The sequence below is a fragment of the Propithecus coquereli genome, unplaced genomic scaffold, assembly GCF_000956105.1.
Source record: "Propithecus coquereli isolate 6110/MARCELLA unplaced genomic scaffold, Pcoq_1.0 Scaffold306, whole genome shotgun sequence".
NCBI lineage: Eukaryota > Metazoa > Chordata > Mammalia > Primates > Indriidae > Propithecus > Propithecus coquereli.
Window position 1 is genome coordinate 669,707 of NW_012148686.1, and position 14,954 is coordinate 684,660.

The 14,954-nt window shown below is 44.0% G+C and overlaps 1 protein-coding gene across 1 annotated transcript in view; it reads right to left on the bottom strand.

Annotated features, from left to right (window-relative positions):
* The window catches only part of LOC105814782 (phospholipid-transporting ATPase IB), a 478,735-nt gene that overhangs the window by 135,550 nt on the left and 328,231 nt on the right, over nt 1-14,954 (bottom strand). The window contains exons 28-29 of the mRNA XM_012649872.1: nt 6,830-6,952; nt 4,726-4,804 (exon numbers count right to left, since the gene is read on the bottom strand). Coding sequence (XP_012505326.1) covers nt 4,726-4,804; nt 6,830-6,952 — 202 coding nt within the window. The remainder of the gene's footprint in view (nt 1-4,725; nt 4,805-6,829; nt 6,953-14,954) is intronic.

The following is a 14,954-nucleotide window of genomic DNA, read 5'->3' on the forward strand; positions in this document are numbered from 1 at the left end:
CAGCGTATTGTTTCACTTGTCTTACTTTAAAATATAGTACTTTGTTGGCCTTTGTGACTGTAAAACCACATTCTCCTGGCAGGTTTAAGACACAGAACAATCAGGCAGAGTAGGGGAGTGCTGATTAACGCAATACTAGATCCTTCCAGTTCTACCTCCAATCCACCCACTTCTCTCTACCATCATTATCACTATGCTAGACCACGTGACAGCTCACCAACCGGCCTCCAGCAGTCATCCTCGCCAGTGTGGGTAGTAAAAGAAATCAGATCACACGGCTGCTGGTTGAAGCCTGTCAATGGTTCCATTACACCTACGCTCTGCAAGGATGGTCTGACCTCTCTGTCTCCACCCTCATCATCCCAAGGCAGTCTGTGTCCCACAATCCTGCCCCTAACACTCTCCCCCAGCCCCCGACATACGCCTTCTCCGACTTGGAACCACTTCCTCACCCCATGCTGTCCCCCAACCTGAAACTTCCCTCTCTGTTCTTTTCCCAGCTTACTTCTTTTCGCCCGTCAGCTCTGTTGCCACATCCTCTGGGAAGCAGTCCTTAAAGCCCAGCCCAGGGTAGTTTTCCTTGGAATACATTCCATTTGACCTTGACCTTTGCTTTGGTGACACTTCTTGTTCAAGTCCTGCCTTCTCTAGGTGTAGGTTCCCGAGGGCAGGGACCATGTCTGTTACGTACACTACTGCATCCCCAGAACCCCGTGGGGGCCCAGCACACGCAACATACTCATTTGTCATCTTCTTTTTTCTATGCGTGAGTAATTGAGTTTAGGACGTTGCAATCTTAGAGAACGCTGGCAGTCTTGCCCAAGTTTAGCTTAATGTGAAACAATGCAAGTCATCAGGATTTACCTGATATGAAAACACCAAAGTAAGCTAATAAGACCCAACAGCGCCATGGGCGGAGAGAAGTACACTAAGTTTTATTTTATACATGTGCACTGTTGTTTCAGCATATAAAACATGCCTGATCTTATAGTAGCACGTTTATCAAAAAGTATAAAATAGTCTTCTCCAAAAATGTTGAAAGGCCCTGTTGCTGAATTAGTGCCTATATATAAGTATCCACGTGGTACTTTTTCTTCCTACCAGGTAAGGGAATTGTTTCCATGGTGTGGACTCTGGGGAATCAAGAACAAATTTTTTAGGAACGTTTTTCTGCTGGTAAGTATATTCTCTTTCCTATCACTGCCCTCTTACATTCCATCAAGAAAAATCTGAAAATTTCCTTTTATAAAATCAAAACTGATTTTACATTCTTTTGCCAATAACCACATTCTGGAGGGTTGCTCAATTATGCTAACTGGACGCACCAGTGGGAAACTTGAGTGTGGCCGACACCAAGGCTTCGGATGAACTTGGTCCTGTGAAGGTGACATTATGGCTTCAACTTAGAAATCACTTTTCAGATCAAAGGGTGGGAGCTGCTGGCAGATCATGGGAGCAAGCGTAAGGTTGTGATGGTTGGAAGAAATCTCATTTACTGAATTGCTTGAGTGGAAAAATTTATTTTGAAACTTGAAATGAATCATCACAAACTCCAACAGCAAAGGAGTGCTTTGAGAAGTCTCTCCAAAACCATACAAAAATAAGCAAAGCAAAATTCCTGGAAGCATTCTAGGGAATGAACAATGTACCCACACCTTCTCAGATATTTCTTCCCAATAATTACATCGCCTTGCTCAAAGTGAACATGCTGGTATGTGCCTGAGCTTCTCTACATGGATAGTGGAGAGACAATTTTCTAGTAAAACTCACTCATCCACACAGTATCAAATAAGGAGATGAAGCTACTCTAGGGACTTAACCCCTGGTCAAGCAGCACTATCTCAGGGCTCAGGGTCTGGGCAGGCATTGGAAGGATGCCAGGCCATACCTGGCAGTTGCCAAAGGCCTGGAGGTGCTCTCTGGTTAGGCCAGGGTCCCACAGGCTTTGACAGTGCCCCAGTTTGTTTCAGATTGGCGCATGTTCCTATGCCTCTTTGGGGGAGCAGGTACATCCTTCTAAATCGCAACTTGGAGTGTAATAAGAACTTATTTGTACTAAAGACAGTACATGAGCACATATAAACAGGTGATCCAATCAGCTGACACACCGCCCTCTGGAACGTCACAGTCTTTCTTGATTTCCACCACCGACTCCCTGCTACACACACCTCCCCACAAAAGACAAAACCAACCCACACTCTTGCCAATTCCTGTGTGTTTCTCTCCAGAGCAGTTCATCTTCTTCACAGGAAATCCCATCATGTAACTCTCCCACCTCCAACCCTTCTGTGAGAAAATGTCCCTCCGGGTGTGCGTGGTCTGCCCCCCTCACTCCTTTGCCCCTTTTCCAGCCAGGACACAGGGATGCTGGCAATGGGTAGAGGCATGTTCTGATCTACGGTTGCCGGGAGGATGGGGAAAGGGGTAGGAGGTGTGATGCCTCTCGCCGTGGGATGACACAGCAAAAAGGCCCTAACAAGATGCCACACCCTCCGCCCTGGAAGTCCCAGCCTCCAGAGCCATGAGCTGAACGCATTTCTGTTCATTATAAATCACCCAGTCTGTGGTGTTCTGTTACCGCGGCCCAAAACGGACTAATACAGAATCTAACCTCCCTTACCAGACTACAGACTCTTTGAAGTTAGGACCTACACTGACATATTTACTCACCACCCTTAGAATCCACCGCAGTGTTTTGGACATAAATATTACATGAACAGATAAGGTTAATGAACAATAATGTAATAATTTTTGCTCTGTACTAATTGTGAGAATTTAGAAATTAATTCTAAAATATTAATTCAATTTGTTAGAGGAAGTCAACTAATGAACAAGAACACCAATGGTCTTCTGTTGCTCTATGCCAATATACATAATATTTGCAATTTCACCTTAAACGGTTTCATTCAATAGGCTGTTGTTTGCAACACAACTAAAAGAAAACCCCTATGCTGAAGGCTCGATAAACACATGAAATAGTAACACTGATGATCCTGGTGATCATAATAAAAAGGGTGAAAAAATCACCCTATTGGCTGGCTGCTAGGCAATTTGCCAAATGTAGGGGCTGGGACAGATAAGGATGGTAGAACCAAACTTAAAATCCACTTGGGGTTATCGTTTAGGTAAATTAGCAACTGTTGGAAGTTTATTCCCTTTTAAATATTATATATAGCACATTAGGTGAATGAATGGATTTACACAATGGAATCTAGGCAAACTATAGCAATTCTACCATAAACTAGGAGCAACGAACTCAAAGCACACGATCATTAACTCCAGGATTAGAAAGCCATCGTCTCTACTGCGGAGGGGCCACATTAATTCCTTTTGAAGTAAGTAAATGACCATCTCGTAATACCTCTGAGAGTCCAAAGGCAAGCACTGTTGAGTGAGGAACACAGGAGGATGTCTACATAACAAGGGTAGAGGTCCGAAGATAGCACTTGTGGCCAGTCCACGCTATTCGCTCTCTCTTCCCAAGCACACAAGCCTGGCGCAGGACCAGAGGGATGACTGCCCAAATCGCCCTGGCGCTCATCAGACACACTGCTTCCCATCACTAGGGCCATCCTGCCACGAGGATTACTATGACCACAGCTTCTGAAACAAAGTCACATAAAACCCTCTCATGCTTGTAAATCCTTACTTACAAACCATTTTAAAACAAGTTAATTCCACCATGAGTAAAGATAAATCACAAGAAAGGTTTAAAGTTAAAAGAAAACGATTTCACTAGAATGTTCTTTTTTGGGTCTGGGGCTAGAAGGAGAAAATTTAATTCTCTGATTAGGAACCCTGAAGGAAAAGGAGTTCTGACGAGGTTGAAAGGATGGGTCATGGGGCGCAAGGCACTGGCCGTGCAGGCACTTTTTCTGTCAGTATTTAACAGGTTAAAGAGTATCAGTGAGGATGCATCATTTCTGTTTAGGCATAAAACGCACTGACACAGAAACAAAGGCACTTGGAAACTTTATATTCTTTGGTTCTCTGAACAATAAAAGGCCTTGTCTAGTCAACATTTGGAGTAATCTTTCCCAGGGGGATTATTACTACTTGAGAGGGATGAAAGAGTAGCATTCTCATGATACATGTTCATTTTCTGAGACTACAGAGATGCCTCTTTAGGCGGCCATGTTCAGGATGCGTTAAGAAGTGTAAAGAAATATGGAGCCCCACAGTTCTCAGACATCCTCTTCGAGCTGTAGAGAAAGACTAAAACCAATCTGGAGAATCAGGCCCCTATGACTTCAAAAGGCGTACATCAAGGAACGGAAACTCTTTGAGAAAAACTAGGAATAAGACTGAACTCTTAACAAGATTTGAGTTATTCTGCACAGGGGTATGGGAGGCTTGGAGATGAAAGCCCAAGTAATTAACAGAGAATTTCAAGCTCGTGGACAAGAGGCATTGACTTTTCATTATAGCACAGTCCTTCTCTTCCAGATCCCTGACTCAAACGGTTATTAAAAATTGAATTTAGAATTCCTACAATTCAGACCATCCAGTCAACTGGAAGGAAAATGTGTTCTCAAAGCCAGAATTGATGAAACCTACTAGCTATAAACCTGGAACTAGCTCTCATTAGAATTTAGGTACAGTTTCCCTCTAAATCGTGTTCTTGTGATCTTTCCTTCTACGGAACTGGAAAAAAAAACTGGGAACACATTGGCACCAGAGGAGCTGCAAAGCTACGAGTGACAGTTGCGATCGTAAAGCCGTTACCGTGCTCCAGCGCTTTCATGGGAAACCAGAAGAGGATGAGGGAGTGGACCAAGGCGTTGATGCAGTGGCCCCAGAAAACCTGCGGGAAAACAGAGCACAGGAGTCAGGAGCTGCCCAGAACTCTTGACCTCTGTGTGGCTCAACAAACGCCACATTGTGAAGGACCCTGGCAGTGGCTGCATCCTTCCAGCAGCGGCAGATCATTCTCGAATTTGGGGGAAAAAAATCCTGTTTCTTAATTTTTACATACAAAAGACTGGACTATCTCCAGATAACATTACTTTAGCACAAAGACCTAAGTATATATCCACATGTATATAGACCAACACACAATCTAGTCACATCTGAGAAAGGAGCGGTGACCAGTTTTCTTTAGCATTGTAACGGACAACATTTTACAACCATCCAGAAAAAGGGTATTAGGTCAAAATTGTTAATAACAGACTAAAACCACATATTTTTGAAAGCATTAAAAAAATTTTACTTGTAAATTCTTATGCGGAATTCTCTTTTGTCTTACTCCTTTAAATCTCCCTCATTCCACTTTTTCTTTAATTTTTGGGTTTTTGGTTAATATTATACACATTTGAAAATTCTCTTTAATTTCATACTTGAAAGGTCAACCAAAAGAACACAAAGTTCGGTTTATCCTGAACTTTACTTTCATTAACGCGTTTCAATCATCCTTTGAACCACTGAGATGACAGAACTATTAAAGCCAGATTAAATGTACTTAAAAGTCTACCAGTTGTTCCGGGAACTGTCACATAGTTCTATCCTAAGTAGTGGCAGGACAACAGAAGATAATGAAAAACATTATTATAAGACAATGGGATTTTTCCCTCCATTTTAAATATTCATTTTGCACTACTCTTTCCCTGATGTGTCTTCCAAAAAGAAAAAAGAGAAAAATTTCAAAGTGCCTGAAAATCAGTTTCGGGGCATTCTCAGCTCTTCCACCTTTGCCTGGGGTCCATTCCCTACCCCTTCCCACCTCAAGTGGCCTTTGAATTCAAACTCTGTAGAAAACAGATTTAATTTATGTAATAATGAGAGGAAAGGGTATTATCTTCCCAGTCACGGAACCACAGCAAGCCAGACCCGACACGCCGGTGGCCCAAGGCTCTCTAGCACGGAAGACAGCAGAACCACAGGGTCCCTTTTGTTTCCTAGTCTCGGACATGCCTGCGAGGCCCCCTCAGGACCGGGCAGCTGTGAAGGACGCCTGTCGGTAGCACCTGGCGCAGAAGCAAACCCGCGGAGGCGCCGTCTGGCTGGGGCCTGGGGGGCAGGGAGCCGCTGATGTGCACCCTCACCAGGGCCCAGGGGCCACCCACGCATATGGTGAACACCCGGCACGTTGTAGCTGCGCTGGGCGACCGGCCTCTGCCTAAACTTCTGAATCCCACCTGCGCAGAAACCTAAGACAGAAACACGGCCACGCTCACGTCTCACCCCCTGCCGGCCGGGCACACATCTTGCCGTCGGGCAGGTGCACCCGCGTGCTCTGCCACTCTCAGCCACGACCGACCCTGCGGGACAGACCCCCTTGGCCGTTCCAGACTGCGCATTCCCTTTAACACCCAACCCAGCTTTGGCGTGGGCTTCTCAGGATTATCCAAACCTCCTCGATATCCTTTCTGAGTCTCTGGTCTGGAAAAAAACCCCAAGAACCCGTGACTCACTTAATTTTTGTGTTCGTATCTAGCCAAACGAAAAACCCAGCAGCAGTCAGGCAAGCTCCCAGCGGCCTCCACGCAGGCTGTGTGTAGGAATAAGGGGGGCTCTGCCGGCCGATCCTGAGGGACCTGGGCCCTGGGTGCTGCTGGCTGTGCTGACGTCAGAGTCTTAGGGAGGAGCGGGAAGGACTCAGCAAACTAGAACGTAAAGATGCACCCCATGCAACGAGGACACGTCACTCCAGAAGCCACGTCTAATTTACTGGGCTTGCTGTGTGTGTGTGGGCGTGGGGCACGATATTGGTGCTTCTCAAATGTTTCCTCTCAAGCTTGAGCTGTCGCACGGGCAGATGACTGGCGTGGAATGGCCAAAGGCATGGCTACGCCTTTCTGAGGTGACAATTCCACGATCACATCCCGTTTACCTTTGTGTTGAAGCCTTCGGCGTTCTGGGTGATTTTGTAGAGCTGTGGAAACCTGAGCATGCTCTCCTGAGTGCAAGACCTCTCGAAGATTCCCAGAGTGAAGGGCGGCAGAGCAGTGAAAATCTGCAGGGAGAACAATGAGCCATTGAGAGCAGCCCTGCCGAGCGGCAGCTTCAGCTTCCCTGCTACCAGGAGATGACTTCATTTTCAGTCAAGCCCGAGCCTGAGATTCAACGATTCACAACTCCCCAGCCATCCTCCAAACAAAGAAAATAAATGAAAGACCACGTCTATGCTAATCAGAGCAAAATGACTGCACCGAACACTAAAAACAGCACCATAAATACTGGGTTCACCAAGACATTTTGTTAAATTAACAACTACTTTCCTTTGCAAAAGGGGCAGTGATGTAGAATCGTGCCACGCTTAGCTTCGCGAAGTGTTTCGTTTTCTGTTCGCGCTGGCTGAGGCCCAATTTTACAACTTCCCACCCTGGTTTTATACTCGAATTTCAGGGAGCATAATGTACTCCACCCAGCTGTCCCTGCGGTAGACGTGTGCTGCGGCTGAATTACGGGCTAGATGCTGCGATGAGCCCCAGGAATGGAGAGATTATACACAGAAGAAAGGAGGAGAGGAAGCAGGTCCCTGCCCTCCACGCACTCCATCTACTGCAGAGGGGGGTGCGGGGCAGTGGGAGACAGGCGTAACGATAAATATGTAAACACAGGGCTCTGCAAAATTACTCACGGGGGAGAGGATGGAGGAGGAAAAGGCAGAGTCACGAAAGGAATCCTGTACCAAAGAGTATTTGACCCTCGAGGTGTTGGATCCATGGGGTTTTGCAGGATGACAGGGGTGGGGGTGAGGGGTGCCCCAGGAAGCACTCCCGTGAGAGGAGCACCCCTACAAAGCTCCGAGGCATCAGCAAGCATGGATACAGGTGCTGAACGAAGCTTATGGGAGGCCAGTACGTGGACTTAGCTCCTGTATTCGGCCCCGGCAGACCGGACCAAACCAGAACGGAGTCACCTGTGCTACCAGAACCTTCATCAGACTGAACTCTGAATTAGATCAGTTTTCCAAAAGAACAGGAGAGTCACAGCAACTGATCCGAAAGGGCCCAGGTCCCTGAGGCAGCATGAGAAGGGAGTCCCTTCTGTTCTAATGCTACAAGGAAAGTCACCAATCACTTTTTGTTCTGTTTTTGCTTTCTTCTGCCTTTTTCTTTTCTTTCTTTTTTTCTTTTTTTTTTTTTAGGAGACAGGATCTTGCTCTGTTACCCAGGTTGGAGTGCAGTGGAGCAATCATAGCTCACTCCTGGGTTCAACTGATCCTGCTCTCTCAGTCTCCCAAGTAGCTGGGACTACAGGGGTGTGCTACTGCACCTGGCTAATTTTTCTATTTTTTTTTTTTTGTAGAGACGGGGTCTTGCTATGTTGCCCAGGCTGGTGTCAAACTCCTGGCCTCAAGCAGTCCCCGCACCGTGGACTCCCAAAGTGCTGGGATTACAGGTGTGAGCCACGGTGCCTCTTCAGCCCTTTCCTTGCTATGAAGCCAAGCTCCTCTGCTCAGCTCATCAGACCACTCATCGTACTCATTTTACCAGCATGAGATGTTACCCGATTCTAGAATTGCCAATAAAAGCCAAGTAGACCTGTAGACGGTTGTAATTTTGTCTTTTGACAGAGGGACCTTCTAAGACACACAGGGTGGTGGATGGTGGCTGGCTGAGGTTGTGGTGTGAGACAAGGATGGGGAGAGACCAAACAAGCTCCGGTGACAATGACTTCCTGGGGAGATGGTTGCCTCCTAAGACTTTGACTTTTACCTGCGCTCTACAGGTGTGTGGCACACTCACGTTTGTGTGTTAGAAAGCTGAAGCCAGGTGCTAAAGAAGGGGTTTGGAAGAAACACGTCATCTCATGTCATTTCAACCTGGGACATGCTGTGGCCTGAGGGATTCTTTGCCTGGTTCTGGGCACGGGTCACAGTCTGGGTCACTCGCTGCTCAGCGTCAGCATCACAGAATCCATCTCGCAGACCCAGCAAGGCCTCGAGGCTGTGGGAAGACGACGTGTGTCTCTGGAAGAATTCCGAGCCCACGCCAGGTATCTGCAGACTGAGCACGTGGCCAGAGGAAGCCTGGCCCAAGTCTGTCAGGACCAAGCAATGAGGGGTGTAGTGAGTAAGGTCAGTAAATTCTCCAGCCCAAAGCGCAACAGAAGCTGCCCTGGGATTTCAACGTGCTACAAACGCTGCCAGGAAAAATCACGTAGAGCTGTCCTCACTTCCCTCACAACAGCAAAAGTTGTCCGTTTTATGTTGAAAAGAAGGAGCTCCTATCACGTCTCAGAAACGCCACACCCTTCCTCAGCACTCACCTTCACCTCCACTGCTTTGCATCCGTGCAAACGGGATATCACGCACACGGTTACGCATGCATGTGATGTCATGCATCCTGGTTATGCCGCTTTTTTCTTTTTTTACTTGAGTTTCTACTTCTCCCTACTTCGAATCCTCCCCCACCCTTCATCATCTCTGGGTTATGATGAAGCCAGTTAGCTCTACGTAGTTTCCATGCTGCCCTCAGCACACTACGCAAGTGCACGCACACACACACACACACACACACACACACACACACACACACACACACACACAGGTTAGGGGTCATGATTTGTTTTACAAAAAGCGGACATTATACACATTTTTCTTCACCATACTTTTCTTGCTAAACATACATCATAGAAAGCCCTCCAAGTCCCTTGGGTTTGACGCCAATGTGGTCTTTTTAATGCTCACATAATAATTCATCGTATGGACCTACTGTCATTTCTTAGCCATTTTCCCACTGACAGGCATTCACTGTATTTCCAGCTCTTTGCTGCCGCAAACATTATGTAACAAACACCTACAAAATATCATAACGTATATATTTTTTCTTTTATTTCTATGGGAAGGAGGCCCAGCAGGAGGGTGGTTGTATTTTTTATTTTACTAGATGCTGCCTGGTCACTTTCAAAAAAGGTTTCAATCATTTTCTTCTCCCCTTGCAGAAGACCACACTAAACTCCTCCCTGTTTCCCTACCAGCAATGGTTGTTACAGTATATATAGTATTCTCCAGTCTGAAAAAGTAAAGATATTAATTCTTATTTTTAAAAAAATTACATTTCCCTGACTACCATAGAGTTTCAGCAAGTTTTCACATATTTGAAATATATGTACATATGTGTATACACACACACACATGAACACACAGCCATTTGGATCTGCAGTTCTGTGAAATGTCTAGTCGGGTCTTTGGTCCATTTTCTACCTATGGTTTATCCCCTTTCTGAGGAGTTTTTTGAGTATAACAAATATCAACTCACTGTAAAATTTTGCCCAAATGCACTCTTTGTCTATTGGCTTTTTAAATGGTTTCTTTTACTACAAAAAGCTTTTAATGTTTATTTAAATTAATTTATTTTTTGAGATGGGGTCTTACTACATTGCCCAGGCTGGTCTCAAACTCCTGGGCTGAAGCAATCCTGCCCTCTCAGCCTTCCGAGTAGCTGGGACCACAGGCACAAGCCACTGCACCTGGCTAAAAGCTTTTAATGTTTAAATGGTCAAGAATAGCTTCTGAGCGTCGAATTATGGTAACAGAAGTTTCCCTTCCTTGAAACTTACACGTTTTCAGAAGTGTCTTGTAGGATTCTTATAGTTTTACTTTCTGCATTTAAGTCTTTACTATATCTGGAATTATTTTTTCTAAATGGTATAAGATAGAAATCCAATTTTTTCCAAATAAAGAGCCTGTTGTGAGAACACAATTAATTAATCCATACTTTTCTCACTAAATTGAGAGATCACTTTTAATGTTTATCAAATTCTCATATATTATAGATCTAGAATCTAGAAATGGGATCTAGTTATAGACTCTCTAACTTATTTATTTAGTTCTATGCCAATGGCATTGATTGATTATGGTGGCTTTATAGTACGGTCATATTTAGTAAAGACATGTCTATCCTATATGGTCTTTTCTGAAAATGCTCTCCATACTTATTCTCAAGTACTCATTAATTCCACTTACACTTTAGTAAAATTTTATAATTTTATCCCCTCTTCCCCACTCCTCAACAATCCCCTGTTGGGATGGATTCTATTTGGAATCACATTAATTTACACATTAATTTTAGAGGAGTTGATTTTTTTTTTTTTACTTCAACATCTTATGGGGATACAAATGTTTAGGATACATACATTGCCTTTGCCCCATCCGAGTCTTTTATGATATCGTTTTCTTGTACAAGAAAATAGTAAGTAGTATGCCTTTTTCCATTTGTTCAAATCTTACTTTGTATACTTCGATAAGACTTTTTTTGTGTGTGCAGGTAAAATAAAAATTATTTCTAGGCAATGTATAATTTTAATTGCTATTTTGAAAGGAATTATTATCCACTTTGCATTTCCATTAATAGGTGGTCCATTACTAGAGTAAAAAAAAAAAAAGCTATTGATTCCTAGGATAGAAAAAAGTGATCTTTTTTTAGAGACAAGGTCTTGCTCTGTTGCCCAGGCTGGAGTGCAGTGGCATCATCATAGCTCACAGCAACCTCAAACTCCTGGGCTGAAGCGATCCTCCTGCCTCAGCTTCCCAAAATGCTAGGATTACAGGCATAAGCCACCACACCTGGCCCAGATTTTTTTATATATTTATCATTTATCTGGTCACCTTATCAAATTATCTTATAATTCTAGTATTTTTCAATTGGTATCTTTTGGATTTCTAGGTAAACAATTATATATGAACATATTTACATGGCCATATCTTCTGTGAGCATATTTGTATAAGCACAGAAATTATTCATCATTTTCCTAATATTTGTAATAGTTATTTAATCTTCTTGGTCTGGCTACTGCTAAAAATCCCAGAACAATGCTGAATTATATAGTGATGGTAGGCATCTTGACTAATTTCTTAGTTAAAATGATACAGTCTTAGAATTTTACCACTCATGGAAACACGCTACTGATTTTTGTAAATAGTGTGGATTGCGGTTGATTGGTTTCTCCCTATTCCTGTTTTAGAGTTCTTATTTAGGGAATGGCAGCTGAATTGCTTCAAAACTTTGGTAGCATCTGCTGATGGGGTCATGTTTTTCTTCTTCATTTTGTTGATACAGTGATATTTAGAAAGTTTTTTTATTTCAAACCTCCTGTACGTCTGAAATAAATCATACTTGGCCAAACACTTCATTAATACACTGTTGCACTCCATGTGCTGATATTTTATTTAGAATTTTTGTACTTACGTTTATCAGTGAGGTTGACCCATGGTTTTCTTCTTCAAATTATCCTGACTTGATAATAGGGTTAGTTTTCTGAAGCAGGTTTAATAACATTAGAGTTCTCTCTACACTGAGACATATAAGAAATTTAGCTAAAACTCATCTGATTCTGGTAGCATTCATCCCTGGTGGCCTTTCTAATCTCATTCTATCCACAAAATAAAATGATACAGAAATTTGACTATGGATATAACGAGAATGTAATGGGACAGCATTCATTCACTATTTAGGGGGATGCAAGAGTTTCAATCCTATTTTTTAAAATTTCAGAATATTATGGGGGTACAAACATTTGGGTTTCATATGTTGCCTTTGCCCCGCCCAAGTCAGAGCTACAAGCGTGTCCATCCCCCAGACAGTGCAAACCACACCCATTAGGTTTGAATATACCCATCCCCTTTTCCCCGCTCCCACCTGCCCGATACCCGATAAATGCTACTACCATGTGCGGACATGGTGTTGATCAATGAATGCCAATTTGATGTTGAGTACATGTGGTGCTTTTTTTTATATTCTTGTGATACTTCACTTAGTAGGATGGGCTCCAGCTCTACCTAGGATAGTACAAGAGGTGCTAGATCACCATTGTTTTTTGTGGCTGAGTAGAACTCCATGATATACATATACCACATTTTATTAATCCACTCATGTATTGATGGGTACTTGGGTTGTTTCTCCATCTTTGCAGTTGTGAACTGTGCTGCTATAAACGTTTGAGTGCAGATGTCTTTTTTATGGAATGTCTTTTTTTCCTTTGGGTAGAAGCCCAGTAATGGGATTGCTGGATCAAATGGAAGTTCTACTTTTAGCTCTTTGAGGTATGTCCATATTTCTTTCCATAGAGGTTGACAGTCCCACCAGCAGTGTATGAGTGTTCCTATCAATCCTATTTTAATGCTGTTTAACCTGCTATGAGAATTAAACTGAGAAAGGGTGATTTGCTACGTTAGCTGGCTTGGGGAATCAAACATAAAGAAAACATGCAGAAGAAGAAAAAGCAGGCGAGAAATACTGCTTGAAGAAAATGGCAAGGGCCAGCCCAGACCAGCAGAGGGGGTCACTAGTGAATGCCTTATGTGTTACACACTGTCTCTCACGGGGGTCTCTGGAGAAATGCTGGCCTGGGAAAAATTGTTAAATATGACATTACTGGAATAATAACAGCAAAATTGGAATATGACTAACACGGATTAGATAATATTATTGTATCCATGGTAAAGTTTTCTGATGTTATCGTTATATTGGTTAGGTAAGAGGAAGGGCTTGCAATTATCCACTGAAGCATTAAGTAGCAAAGGGGCACGGTGTCTGTAACACACGCCCCACTTCAGTGTATGTGCATGCGTGTGCACGTGCACACGTATGTATAGACAGAAGGCAAATGGGGGAAAATGCTAACACTTGAGGAATCTGGGTGAAGGGTATACAGAAGTTCTTTGTACTCTTTTTTAAGCTTTTCTGTAAACTTCAATTTATTCCATACAAAGTTACCAAAATGATTTCTGTGGAGGCGAACCTCCGTGTTCTGCAAAGGTTGGTCCCTCCAGCCTGAGGGACCACGGAGGCCAGTGACCCTTGTGACCACACTTCACGGCTCCTTGACGTCCCCAACTGGACCGTGCCACCTGCCAGCACCCCTGGCAGCCCGCTTCAGTGGCTGCACTGTGGACTCTGGTAAACTTGGGCCATTTCCCCTTGAAATATACTTCTCTGTCACAAAGTCAAAAAATCACATATTCCCAACTCAAGGGATCAAAGGTCACCGTGGGTCTCAAACTTTAATGTGCGTAACAATAACTAGAAAAGTTTGTTTAAAATTCAGCGTCTCTGAGACGCCCTTTGCTAGGGTGAGGTGGGGCTCAGGAATCTGCATTATTTCAAATAAATCCTGGTTATTTGTGGGCAAGTGGTCTGTGGGCCTTATTTTGATCAACACTGCCCTCTAGCCTGTCAGCATCTTGTGTGTAGTAAGCACTCAATAAAATTTGTTGGATTAATTTGAATTGCCCAAGGCTGCATGGAGCTAAGGAAAGAATCTGGCCCTCCTCCCCTGAGCATGAAAATAGGGCTAAAATCCACTCATCCTACACGCAGGTGACACGCATTCCAGTTCTAACCTTGGCTCTGCAGCAGAGCCTCCTACGTCTCAGTGTCCTATAAAATAGGCACGTGGCATAGGTTTGCGTGAAGTGTCAACTCTACGACATTTGACCCTTAGAAACACTGAATAATTATGGAGCAGTCGCGCATTTCCCCCAAATGGTTGTGTAACTTTAGCCTACTCAAAATAGTTTCAAGTCCTGCAAAGTTAGCACTCTCTGGTCTCCCCTTAGTACACAAAGGGGAGGCCCTTGAGCCCCTACCAATAGCGCAGGCAGTCAGAGTAGCTTTTCCAGCACAAGCGGGGAATGGACATCAGATTAAGGCTTGTTCTCACTACTAGTCACGTTCGTCTTGTAGGCCATCAGTATCCATAAAGAATGTGCTGGTGCGCTTTGCAGCAAGTAACAGTTACTAACTCACCCACACAATTTAAACTCAAGCTCCGACTCCAGCCTGGGAGGTGTCTGAGTCCACACATCTGACCCTCTTAACCTGTAAGCTACACAGGGCCAGCCGAGCTATCGTATTCGGCATTTTACACCCAGCACCCAGTACTGCAGCTGCTCAGAGAAGAGGGCCCAACGCGTGGATGACTTAGACATCCAGCCACAGTGGGTGCACACACCGTAAATATTTACAGCACCACAGGTTATCCTATTGTATGTCCTGTAACTTCCACCT